General features: G+C 34.3%; 1 protein-coding gene across 6 annotated transcripts in view; it reads left to right on the forward strand.

Moving 5' to 3' along the window:
- LOC136029572 (glycogen phosphorylase-like) overlaps window positions 1-14433 on the forward strand; it is a 302996-nt gene that overhangs the window by 282439 nt on the left and 6124 nt on the right. For all 6 annotated transcript variants that reach the window (XM_065708067.1, XM_065708066.1, XM_065708069.1 and 3 more), the window contains 2 exons: window positions 11530-11682; window positions 14185-14361. In XM_065708067.1, coding sequence (XP_065564139.1) covers window positions 11530-11682; window positions 14185-14361 — 330 coding nt within the window. The remainder of the gene's footprint in view (window positions 1-11529; window positions 11683-14184; window positions 14362-14433) is intronic.

Here is a 14433-nt window from a genome sequence, read left to right on the forward strand (position 1 = left end):
TGAATGGGAAAGGCTATATAATTGGTATCAAAGTGTACTGTGTCTTAAGAAATATAACCTAAGTTGTTACGTGTTAATAGAAAGATTTCCAATGTAGCGTATGGTTGAAGAAAACGTTGTAAATGTAAGTTTAAAACAACCTGTTCAAGATAGTGTCCGTGAGTGTTTGTAAATACGTTCTGAGACCATACTGGCTATGCATGACGTATGAAAACAAAGAAAGGAAATAATAAATGAAAAGAGAAAAATCAAATAGGTGAAAAACGAGTATTTTATCAGCCAGTAGCAAAATATGAAAAACAAGCAAATATTTCGACAAGGACCTCCGCCAAGTCGTCCTCAGTGCTCAAAAAAGTAAAAGAAAAGAATTAGAAATTTTAAAAGACAATAGTCTAATCACCCCTCAAATGTACAGAAAATTTTACCCAAAAGGTTGTTCAGCCCCAAAATTTTATGGTCTACCCAAAATTCATAACAAGGATACTCCGTTACGTCCTATTGTAGCATGTTATAGTTCTCCAGCTACAGGTGTAGGAAGATTCTTAGCTACAATTTTCAAGTCTCTTCTAACAACACAGAAATCTTATATAAAAAATTCCATAGATCTTGTTGAGAAGCTGAAAAATCATAGTATAACAGAAAAAACTATCTTATCTAGTTTTGATGCAGTTTCCATGTACACTTCATGCGATGTCCATAAATGTGAACAGGCCTTACAAAGAAAATTAGAGGAAAATTCTGCTTGGTCAGATTATAAAACCTTGGAAATTGACACAATAATGACGCTTGTACGCCTTTGCAACAAGTTCTCTCTATATTTTATGTTTGGAGAAAAATTTTTCCTTCAGGTCAAGGGTCTACCCATGGGCACCGTTTTGTCTCCTTTTTTGGCAAATTTTTACATAGATTTCATAGAACAGTCTGCTTTGAATAGTTTCCCCTTAAAACACTCTCTCTGGTTTCGTTTCGTTGATGATATTCTTGCTGTTTGGGAACATGGTCAGGACTCTCTAAAAGATTTTTTGGCACATTTGAATTCTTTTGATTCGAATCTTCAATTTACAATAGAACTGGAAGATTCAGGAAAGCTCCCTTTCTCGGATGTTTTAATTATAAAAAATATTCCTAGCCTTGATTTTTCTATATATAGAAAGCCGACCCATAATGATCGGTATCTACATTTCTCGTCAAATCACCCTCCTTGTGCAAAAAAAGGGGTAGTAATTTCTTTAGTCGACATGGTTCTAAAAGTATGTTCACGTAATCATGTAAAATCCAAGTTAGATCGTGTTAAAGATATTCTATTCTGCAATGGCTACCCAATCAATCTCATTGAAAATATAATAGATAGACGATTAAAAAAGGTAAAACATGAAAATAGTGAGCCCGTCCCCCTTGATTCAGTTACACTGGCAATTGAGAAAAAACTTTCACTACATTACCATACGTCTCGAAACTCAGCGACAAATTTAGAAAAATTTAAAAAAACATAATTTCTCTGTTTCTTTCAAAACTGAACAAAAAGTTGAACATTTTTTCAACACGGGAAAGGATAAAACGGACCCTATACTAGGTCGTGGTGTCTACAGAGTCCCGTGTTCATCTGGAAAATTTTATATTAGCAGGACACATCAACAACTAGGGGAACGATTGCGTGAACACAAAATTTCAATAGATAAGTCCCTGATATTGGAAAATAAAGATGACAGCTTTGATTCAGCTCTGGCCCAGCATATATACGAAAATCCTGACCATTTAGTTCTTCTTGAAGAAGCAACTTTAATATCTACCGTAAATGGTAGATATTTTCCACAATCTTTTAAAGAGGCAATTGAGATAAAAAAAACATATAAATAAAAATTTGGCTGTAAATAGAGACACGGGAGATATTTCTAAAGCTCAATTTACAACAATTTAATATTAAAAGACTCTATGAATATTTTCGCCCAGTCTAATTTAAGACAACCTATCCGCATATTTAATGAAAACCGAAATTGTAGACGGGCGAAATCTGTTGCAAGGCAAAGGATGCTTATTCAATCTAATTGGTAACTTCTCTTTCATTGATTTCCAGTTGGTTTTTGTTGTTTGATTCAGTGTCTTTTTTCCTCTCGTACAGTCAACTTAAGAAGGTTAGATTTTGTTGTTGTTTCTTCTTTGTTTCTTTTTTTTCCTTTTTCCTCTTTCTTATTTTTTTGAGCACTGAGGACGACTTGGCGGAGGTCCTTGTCGAAATATTTGCTTGTTTTTCATATTTTGCTACTGGCTGATAAAATCCTCGTTTTTCACCTATTTGATTTTTATCTTTTCATTTATTTTTTCCTTTCTTTGTTTTCATACGCGAGTGTTTGTTTTAACTCCAGAGCCTAAAGATTGAAGCAGCATTTTAAATCTATTTTTTCATCAGACTCCTCCCTTAACGTATTATAAAAAATAGCGTTAGAGTAATAAGATGAAACGTGATTTCCTTAAGCCTCTCTTAATAGGAAAGTTACATTGTATTTTTTTTACTATTGCAAAGTGATGTACCTTTAGAACTACTGCATCTGAGAATACAACCATAAATAAAGGGAAATATCGCATTGCAATTCCGTGGTATTATGTTGATAAAAATGAATATAATTAAAAATTTTGTCGTTGTTGAAAATCTCTAGAAGGACCTATGCGGAAGACATCCAACACATGTGAAACATGTACTGATAAAACTATCCTCTCCGAAACCTACTATCTGCATTTTTTCAAATCTCGAAGAAATATCCTAATATTTTATTTTCGTTTCAGAGCAGGAGAAATGAACGAGGATACAAAATACCATCAGTTTGTATCCAAACTTCACTTTCTTCTTGTGTTTGCCACTTCGTTTTCTTCCCCCGTCTTTACTACTCTGTTTTCTACTTGGCATATATACTAGGTTTCGCAGTTCTAGTGTCCGTGCTAAGTGAGTATGACGGCACTAGAGCCTTAAGGTCGAAGCCCAGCGGTGCTGCTCTCTGTTTCGTGGCCCTTCAGCCAGGAAGCGCAATGGGGGCCTGGGGCGAGCCATCCTGTGCTTCCGCACACCCTTTCTGCTTACCTTCCCCAGATACCCATTTAAAGCTGGGTTGATTCTGGCTGAGCTTAAAGAGTCATACCACTGACCCTCGTCCCAAACCAAATAACTGGCTATACCAGGGATCGAACCCGTGTGCCCTTGGGCAAAGAATTCTCAAACCAGCGTGCTAACCACTTAGCCATATCCGTACTAGGTATTGGCTGTAGAAAACCGGTGAAATTTGTTCATCCTCTGTAGATACTAGTTCGTATCTCAGAAAATGAAGTAGATATAAACACTCTGAACCAAGACTGCGAAATAAGTCTCGCCAAGTTGAGATTACTGAAGGTCCATCCCTAACTGAAAATTTATCTTTAGACATTATATTTTGACAGTATATAGCCGTTTTATATATATATATATATATATATATATATATATATATATATATATATATATATATATATATATATATATATATATATATATATATATATATATATATATATATATATATATATATATATATAGGCCTATATATTATTAAGTTCTAAGTATTCGAAGAACCTCACTTCTGAATAGAAAGGTTTTTTTTTTTAATGTTGAAACTTATTAAAATTTACTTGTGATGTGTCTTGCGCATAGAGGACATAAAGCTTCACTGAAATATCCATTTTCAAAAGCCATTTTTTTAAATGCACTTTTTGTGATTAGTTGGACATTGATGGGTCATCTGACCTTATTCTTCAATAGAATATGTAAATCTTAATAGTAGGCCCCAAGGCACCTTTAACAGGTGTCTGCTCACGCATAAACATTTTTTGTAATGAGGGGAAAATTACAATTTCTCCTGCAATACAAAGGTGAAAGCATTTCTTTCACAATTCAGGAAATTGGATAAAGAAGATCAAAAGGCCGTTGTCACTAGAGTGATGAATATTCTCAAAGAAATAACCTTTCTAGGGGGGGGGGGGTTAGATCCCCTCCTATTATTAATTTGACTTGTTATCTTGTCATCGGAGGGGTAGATCTCCTCCTATTGTTGATTTCACTATTTATCATGTATATATATATTTTGTTCTCTTGGAACAAAAATTTATTGCATTGAAATTTGTTAGAAGTCCTTGCCAGAAAAGTTTTTCGTTTAGGGGAGGGATGGGGCTAAAAATTTTTAAAAGACAAATTTACAAGTCAAGAATACTTCAGGGGTGGAGGTTGAGCTATCATCAATGTCATAGACAAAGTTATCATCAATGAAGTAACATATATTTAATGCAACGACGTTAAGCTATGCAAAATAACCAAGAAAATAAATATATTTTACAAGATAAAGAATAAAATGAATAATAGGAGGGGATCTACCCCTCCAATGACAAGACGGAGTCAAATCAATAGTAGGAGGGGATCTACGGCTATCATTGATAATAGTGTTATTCCAGGTTCTAGTTGGTGTAGCTTCATACCATTTTTCTGTGATTGAGGCTCATAAATTTACGAGTCAAATGACCTTAGTCTTCAAAAGTAAATTCAAAAGAAACTGCAGTTCCCTTTTGCCTCACAAAATATATAATACATCATTTTTTTACAGTCTTAAAAAGGGCTTATGCCAGATTTGTCTCTTACTCGGACTATTTGTCTTGGATTTTTCCCCAATTACCCATGGCTTGATGCCAGCAACTTGATTTTAATCAAAAAATAGTATGCAGTAACGGCCCTCGGATTGTCTATCTATCTTGTGTTTTTTTTTCCACAATTAGCCATGGCTTGATGCCCGCAACTACTTGATTCTAATTAAAAATCAACGGATGTATCATTGATTTTTAATTGACTGTAATGGTGCTAAAACATCACTTTCATGCTATTTTAGCAAGCCTGAGTACGTGCTACAGTGTTACACATAATGGCTGCAATATCATTTTCGTGCTATCGGTGGCAACCCTGGTGACACGTTAGTTGTTTATAGTGCCAAATTCAAGTTAGTTCATTTGCGGTTTTAAAACTGCCTACAGATTCAATTGTCTTATTTATTTTGAAAATCTGTAACCTCATGAAATGGATGTTGTTTTCAAACCTTGGGGAATCATAGATACCCAATAATGAATGCCAGTTTACTGAGATAAGAGCACTAGAAAAATTGAAGCGGGGTCAATTTTCAAATAATTTGCTTTTCCAACAAATATTCGCGGTAATTAAAGTGTACATACCTCTTAGCTATGATAGATAGATAGATTTATTCACAAGAAAGCTCAATTGGACCATGGTGACATACACAAAACAAGCAAAAAGATACAGCAACAAAGCAAAGACTGAAAAGATACTAAAACTAATTATTTAAGAAAATCATCACGATACCTCATACCTACCTGGACGAACTTTCCAATATTATTTATATTGAAGTAACATCCACTTCTCTGAATTTCCAAAATCTAATCCTCAACTCCCTACATTCCCCTAAAAAATGATACAAAGACTCATCCATTTCTCCACACATAGGGCAACTGTAAGGACCATCCGTCAATCTATTTCTCTCTAAATATTTCCTACGTTCTCCAAGAGGCATGTTTATGATTTGTATTTGTTTCACGATCAACAGCTGTAGTTCGTTCCAAGTATAAATTAGTAAGAAAACGTTGTTAATATAACCTTAAAACCGCCTGTTCAAGATAAAGTGTCCGAGTGTTCGTTTTAACTTCAGTGCCTAAAAATTGAAGCAGCATTTTTAAATATATTTCTTCATCAGACTCCTCCCCTAACGTTGTATAAAAAAATAACGTTTGAGAAATAAGATGAAAAGTAATTTTCAGCACTGAAAATCGTAGTGTAGCACGAAAATTTGGATAATTGTAAGACTTTAGGAACTGAACATGGTGGCAATCCTGCCTGCAGGGCAAACCCACTGGGGATTAAGGGGATATACCCCCACTCCCGAAATTCGGGAAATTTTTTCTGTAGGATCGAGTTTCTTATAGATTTTGACTAATACGAAAGGATAATGTATGCCATATATCTTATTGTGAAAAGGATACAAAATTAATGATTAATTTATTTTATAAAATAAAATTTAAAACGAAACTGTCTTAAAAACTAACCAAATTCATTTTTGGTTTTAATCCAATTAATCTAGTTTAATGCGTGCACAACAAGTAGGTATTTTGTGACAATCTCCACACCAGAACTTTGTTATAAGAAAATACAGTTGAGAACAATGGCAGGCTGCCGCCAAGTAAGCCCAGTGCTATTATAACCTCGGGCTCCTAAGGTAGTTGAACTTTGTTTAAATCACGCTTGTGCTTTTTCAGTGTTTATATAGAAGTCTACGCCCCTGTTTGTTAATTAGTTGCTCATCTTGTCGAAACAGAAATCAAGAATTATAGACTTATTCAAAAAGAAACAGTTAGTTGATAGCAGACATTAGTTGGTTGGTACAAACCTTTGGTGGAATCAACTTACAATATTTAAGGGGACAAGGTTATGATGGAGCCTCATCTATGAGTGGCCAGTTTCAAGGTTGTGCTGCTATAGTCCGTGAAAGTTTTCCCCATGCAGTTTATGTTCACTGTGCAAGTCAATCCTTAAACTAAACCCTGTGCCATTCGTACAAAATACCTGGCATAAGAAATTGTCTAGGAACTTTGAAAGAAGTAATTAGTTTCTTTAGAATTTCACCTAAATGTTCTGCAATTGTCAAACCAATTGTTCAAGAAAGTAATCTTATCACAGGGACAAAAAGAACAAGATTGAAAAAATTTTGCGAGACTAGATGGGTGAAGATCTTAAAAGCAATCATTTTGTTTAAAGTAATGTTCATTATTATCTTTAAGGTTGCGAGAAAAGTTCAGGACATTCTGAGTCAGATTCTGAATCTTCAAGCTTAGCTTATTCTTTGCTATCTGCTATTGAAAGATGCATTTTTGTTGCAGCTATGGCTACTGTTAGTAAAGTTTTTAGGCTATCACACAGTTTGTTAAAATCTGTGCAATCAGAAACTATAGATCTCGTACACTTTCTCAAACACTCTGACTATCTTAATAGCAAAGCTAGGGACATGAAAGAGACGAGTAAGGCTACGTTTCCTCCAGTATTTACTGAAGTAACTGAACTGGGCCAAGATGCCGAAATCATCATTAGAGTGCCCAGATGAGCTCCAAAACAAACGTATAGGGATAATTACGCAACAGCGTCAGAGGATCCTGAAGTGTATTACCGACTTCCTGTGTTTATCCCGTTTATGGATTACTTTCTGCAGCAGCTGCATCAGTGACTCCTTAGTCACCAAAAATTGCTGAGTTAGCTCTGCGGAGGAGAATGTGGATACAGTCGGGAGACGTGGCATCCAAAAATTTCATAACATGCTTAGAAGAATGTGATAAGAACATACCCCCCCCCAAATTATATCTATTTTGAAGATTGGTGCAACGATTCCCGTCACTACGGCTACGTGCGAGTGTTCTTTTTCTACTCTAACAAGACTGAATTCTTATACCAGGAGTGCCTCAGGTCAGGAACGGCTTAATGGATTGGCCTTATTATCCATACACAGGGATGATCCAGTCAATGAAGAAGACGTTTTGGGTAAACTAGCCCACAACAAAAAAGGCGGCTTGATTTGATTTTATAATTACAAATTTGTTTACAGTGTTGTCTCAATAAAGAATATAACTTATATTCTAAACTTTTTTTTATCAATTTTAACCAGCTCTGTAATCCCTGAGTCAATTTATCTATCCTCCCCCGAAATTTATCGCTGGGCCCGCCTCTACCTGCCTGTAACACTTTCGACTAATGACATGTAAACGCTCTCCTGCTTTTATCTGATGACAAGCTAAGTCGGCTTCACTAACCAATTCGTTATTAAATGCTCTTAATTATTCTAGACTGACATATGTCAACACCAACACATTTTTTTTCGAAAATATTATCTGTAAGATATTGAAAATCTAAGCTGATTTAAACGCATCACAGAATACAAGATATCCTTGATAGAAAATTATTTTGCAGATAGATTTGCAATCTGATTTATTTCTATAGTCTAGTAAAGGATGATCACATTCTTTGCATTTTTATTTTACTGTTCCATCAACAAGAAGAAAAGACTGTATGTAAATTTTGGTTCCCCAAAGAGTAAAATCCACTAGATTCCTTGGTGTCTGACAAATTGCTTCGAAAGAAGTAGACGATGGACATTTGAAAAGACATATAATAAATATTTATAGAGGATCCTCGTTTTCATCACATGACTCTCCACTTTTGAAGAAATTGTTATTGTTGTAACTCGATTGTGTGATAGCAAGAGTGGTGGTAATATTATCTGACAAAATAAGGAGAAACATTTAACAAGAGTGGGGCTGGAAATTTAACGCAGGGATTGTCTGTTTTAGGGAGGGGGGAGAGTGTCAAAAGAACAAAACAGGTTAATTTAATGGATAATCCGTAAGAAATAGACGAGGGCTATTTTAAATTATACGTACTAAATATTGATTTTCTTCTATATATTTATATATCGCTTTAATTTTTAAACTTCGAATTAATGTTCTAGTTACTATTTTGATGAAGACCATATAGGAGGTAAGCAACATTCGGCAAGAATAGAAGGAATTGTTGTTCTGTTTCCTGAAAAACTTAAAAGAAAAAATTAATAAGGCCGCGGACATTTGCTTTGTTTAAAAAGGCTAACTAAAAATAATGAGAGCAAAAATAAACGATTTGTATGTATGTCTTTTGGTAAATACCCCCCCCCTCCATAGAGGGGGATCAATATTCTTGGGCACGTGAAGCGCCAGCCGTTGCGGAAGGAAAAATCTCTTGAGGAGCAATCCGACGTGTGCGAAAGAAGTTATCATGCTAGGATCAGCTATGACGATCCAAAACCATTTGAAACTGATGGCTGGTGAATGGTGTGTGACTCCCCTCTGTTCTTAGGGGCTAATTATCTGATTTGAAACTGAAGGATGTGGTGGAATAATGGTTGACACTTTCAAGGAAGGATGTTCTATAAAGACAAACAAAGAGATAGGAATTTCTAGTCGCACTATATCACGCCAGAGGGCGGGATAGGCAATATCACAATGAATATTGGTAAGGCAATGGGCCTTTGTCGCCTAAGATTCGAATCAGTTTTCTTTTAGTTCACCCGTAATTAAAGCAATAATGAGTAAATACAAAGTGATAAATCACTTTGTATTTGTTGATTGATAAATGTACGCTTCATAATTCTGGCCCATAGAGCGTGCGGATAGACCATAATGTCATTCCTGAAACCGAAGGGCTTCAAATTCGTCTCCTCAAAATCCTTTTGTGGATATTTATTCAATGGTTACATTTGAAGAGGAGCTAGGGTAGACTGGCAAGGGATTGTAAGTAGGCTACTATGTCAAAGAACTCATAGTAATGAGCCATTTGACAAGTGTAACCCGTGCCAATAGTAACAAAAACTCAAAAGAAAGAAAATTGGAATTTTCTATTTCATCTTTTTAATATCATTTTTTTCAATTGAAATGTATAGAGTAACGATTAAACTTAAAATGTATAGAAATAATCCTTAATATTAGAAAAGCTGATGCCACCCATCCCCCCCTGGGTCACTAATATTACATTAAAGTTAAGCTTGTACTTTATTGAGAGTTGGCTAAACAATTACTTTCCTTGCACAATTTCTTTAGTATTGTAAAAAGGTAGTAGTGTCAAGTCATTGAGGTTCACAGGAAATGACTAAAAATATCAATTTCTGGAAGTCCATGGAAGTTTTATTTCACCAAGCTCATCAACTTTCTTTATAATATCGAAGTAAATTTTCCCGGAAAGAAACTTAAGTCATATAATTTGTATCTTTAATATGTTTGAACTTTAATGTAAACAGTGGTGAGCGTGGATGGGAGGCTATCCCTCTTCATAGTTAATGTAATTTATATTCTTTTCAGATTTTGAGGTTGCACTTTATTTTCACTTAAAAGATATTTCTTTTTATTTAATACTAAATGAAGGCACATTATTGAACTACACACTCTTAATTTTCATGGATTTTGTTCTTATCGGAATTCAAAAAATATTTGTTTTGTGGAAGTTCTAAGGTCCTAATGGTTTAATTTGTTTAAAAAAGACAATTACTCGCACTATTTACTTGTTCTTACTCCCACTCTCAAGTACTCACTCACTGCTACTATATTTTTCAAATGTTTTAAATTTAACTTGTTCTTTACTCTCGAAGATTCTTTATTTTAATCTTACTCCTCTTTTCTCTTAAGATTTACCTTAAAATTAAGGCCTACTCTTAAACGTGTAAAATGAGTTTTGTGCAGGGCGTTATTGATCTTTATGTTTTTTTTTCTTTTTTAAATTGTGTTTGACCTCAATGATTTATTCAAGTAAATCAATATATTTTTTATTGACAGTTATGTTAAGCATATAATGAAGTAAATTAATACATTTGCTGAAACATTTAATACAAAAAGCTTATTTTCCTATTATTTTTTGGATTGGTTCCCCTCTCAACCTTTCTCTAGTTCACTCGAAAGAACAAGTTCTAAAGAAAAGGTTTGAATGTTGTGAGTTGCACAAATTTCAAATGTCTTACATTCTTGTTAGCCGTTGACATTCCGCTCTTACAAAAAAAGGTTATTTCTGCACTTTTTTTTTTATCCGAGTCTTGACTGTTCATGTTTTCTAACCAATAATGATTTTGTTGAATCATAGTCTTTTATTTTAAATCTTTAATCTTGATTATTTTGCTTACCATTCCGATGTTGGTAAGTTGAGATACTGGAATTATTTTGCTTCTGTAGTTTTCAGTCATAATCAAGGACATACAACGGTAAAAATAAACTTTTATCGAGAGCACAACTTTTGCATAATGACAAACTTGAGAATGTTTTTGAGTGCGGAGGATTATCTCAAAACTGATTCTTCAAGTACCTTTCAAGTTTTAGTTAAATCGTTTTGTCAAACAAGTCCTTTGCCACGTTTCCTAACATCACATTCATACACTCACTTGTACAGAAGGGGGAAAGGGATTCCTCAAAAGTAAGATTTCTCTGAGGAGAAAAGACAAGCGAAGAGAAAATATTTCCCTTAAAAACATGGGAACTGTAATCCAGAAGTCCATTTTTGGCATTTAAATGGTGTTAACGTACAAGTCCATCAAATAAGCGTTAAATTTCACATTTGAACGGGGAACTATCTAATGTGAATTTATGGACTGACGCGGGTCTAGACATGCAAGTCTAACTAGACACGCATCTGCAAAGGGGGATCTCAAGCAAAATCCTGGGGGGGGGGGTGGATGTGTGACAAGAACGCCAATAATTGACCAAATTGAGAAGTTTATTAAAAAACGGGTCAAAAAAGAAAAAAACAATTGAGGGTGCCCGAAAATCTCTGAGGATAGGGCGGTCCCCCGCTGATTCGATCTTTGCATCAGAGGGTCACTTTTAGGCATTTTGACATTTCATGCAGTTCTGAAATTTCAAGACAAAGAGTTTAACGTCACTTTATTTCTTTTTTAGTTGAATGGATCTTTGACCATTGGAACTCTGGATGGTGCCAATGTTGAAATGATGGAAGAGATGGGAGCCGAGAACATCTTTATTTTTGGTATGACGGTTGATGAGGTTGAAGCTCTGAAGAAAAAGGGTTACAATGCTTGGGATTACTACAATGTAAGTGAATGACATTGCGTTGTGTTCATAAAATTTGTTGCCTTCGTTAAAACACCTTAGAACTAATCTCCATTTACGCATTTCCTGCCTTCTAAATATTAATTCTTGGGTTAGCTGTAGAATTACAACCCTAATGATAAATAGTTATCCATGTGAATATCTTGTGTAAGGTCCAAGCGAATAAAGGCCCATCATGTCGCACATTGATATTAAATTTACTTTTTTGAATAGATTTGAAATAAGTATTCGTACTATAAAAGAATAAGTTTTAATTCGTGGAAAAGCAAGAATCGTCAAAATGAAGAAATTTTCTAAAAATGTTGCAACATATTTTTAGTAAACGTTAAAGTCATGAGTTTTGGCCAGAAGAGGACAAACTTTTCTCTGTGTTTCTTATTTTTATTTTTTACAAGTTTTTTAATTTTTATTTTAAATCCTTTTGAATAATTTGTTCTAAAAATTCAAATGAAAGATATTTTTTGGCCCTAAAATTCTCATGAAAAGTGCAAAGGAAAACGGTCATAACGGGCCAAACTGTTTCCAAAGACATATAGGAAGTTTGAAAGTCATAAAATGGTCTCTTGCATCATACCTTAATTAGTCTAATAAGGACTATAAAGATTCTACACATTATGATGTGTATACACAACATGAACGAGGCGGCTTTGACCTTGTCTTAATTCATGCTTAAGACTATTAGGAGAGATTACCCCAATCCTTCTTTCTTTCTATCTCTTTTTAGTCTCCTTATTGGTAGATGTTGGGCTACTATTCTTCGTATATACAGTATTACCCTAAAATGAAGGATCTTTATTGCTTGCCAGTTAAGACTAGCCAGTTTGCCAATTAAGACAGGGCTTTAGGCTACTTCTTTATTCTTGTTCGTGGTGCGTGTGTAAATATCCCTCTCGTGGCATGCATACCTCATATTTAGGAGAACGCATATTTTTATGGTAAACAAAACTTCAGGAGTATTATATTGGTCATGAATATAGTTGATCTTTCTAAAAATGTAATTTTTTACTTTAAAAAAAGATCGCTTTTTGCATAGTATACTTGTCTTTGTAGACTTTGGCAGAGACATTTCCACGAGTGGAGTTAGATCTTAAGATTGACCTAGATCATGCCGTGCCCTGAGTCTCTACCTCATATGCAGAAAAATCAATTTTTTAGGAGGAAGGAAAACCTTGCTTTAGGAGTATTATATTGGTCATGCATATTTTTGTCATGTTATGGGTTAATACGTAATTAAATTGTTTTTTTTTAGACACAGAAATAAGGCTATCTTTACTAGGAAAGAAATCGGCCAGCCAAGTGTTTATATTTGAAAAACTTTGTACCATTTTGCATACATATACAAGCCTTGACAATGGCAAATGCCATTTATGATATTTAACGCATTTTGTATTTAGTTACAGAAATACTATATTACCGTTCCATGAACATGAAATTAATCCAGTAACGAAGGGCCGATACCTTCTAACAAAGAAAGGTTCGCAATCCAGATACCGTCCTATTTTAGACAGTGGGTCACAGTAACAGCAAATTTACATTTAACAAGGTTCTTACCATACCACCAAGATTTAAATAAGCATTGAACCCATAGACAACGAGTTTTGGTTTAATTTCAGAGCTAGTGACAGTCAACACCAAAGCCCAATTCAATTCAAAGCTCAATTTTTGAGTGTTCAGCTAAGGCAGTCAGAGCTTCTTTAGCAATCCTTAGCTGTATAGAAAAAAGAAAATTGTAGAAGAATTTAACCAAACGGCAACCACTTTCTATCTTAGCAAAAAAGGGGGATGCAAGCGTGTTTTTAGCTATTTCGAAAATCTAGGGAGGGGTGAGTTTGGGAGCATTCTATTTGTTACAGGTATAGATAATGAACGGGAAAATATGTGAAATTTTTTTCAATAATACCTTAGTTAAAAGACTGTTAAGAAACATTAAAAGTTTTAAGCAGCTTTCCCAAATTATTCATGTACTTCTTAGACTATGAAGTAAATAGTTTCAAGGTATGTTTTAAAAGAAAAAGTTGTTTCAAAAGATAAATTATGTTAATGTGTTAATTTGAATATGTTTTAAAGTATTAAAAAAAAATATGGCTTTAAAAATTCAGAAAGGTTCCTTAGTTTTTTCTTTTCTAAATAAATAAGTCTTATAGATAATTCGCATTCATTAAATTTATAATTTTGTTGCTATAATTTTGCTTACTCTGTTTTGAGTTATCATCAAACTTTAAATTTCAGCAAAGAATTTGGATAGATGTTTGGTAGAGGCGTTTCGGGTTTACATGTTCCAGTTTAAAAATTTCGTTTTTTCTATTTTTAATCTCCGTTGGAACTTCTGTGGAGATTATGCCAAAAAGAGACAAAGACAAGTGCTTACGATGGTTTAGTTATGAGGATAGTCTATACTTTTGTCCTATGTGTGAGTAGGAGGAAGACTTGAAAGACATAATTATAATACTTATATTTGAAGTTTAATCAAACCATTTTTTATAGGCTAATCCTGAACTGAAACAAGTGATCGATCAAATTCGTGATGGCTACTTCTGTCCAAATAACCCTGGGGAGTTTATGGACATTTTCAACAATCTCATGTACCATGATCGATTCCTCACTTTGGCTGACTATGATGACTACATCAAGAAGCAGGAAGAAGTCAATGTAGTCTATAAGGTTAAATTTTCGTTTTTTATGTAAATGCATGTGTTCCCTTTCTTCAAGGATAAGAAAAATGATCTGTTTGCT

The sequence above is a fragment of the Artemia franciscana genome, chromosome 7 (genome assembly GCF_032884065.1).
Source record: "Artemia franciscana chromosome 7, ASM3288406v1, whole genome shotgun sequence".
Classification (NCBI taxonomy): Eukaryota; Metazoa; Arthropoda; class Branchiopoda; order Anostraca; family Artemiidae; genus Artemia; species Artemia franciscana.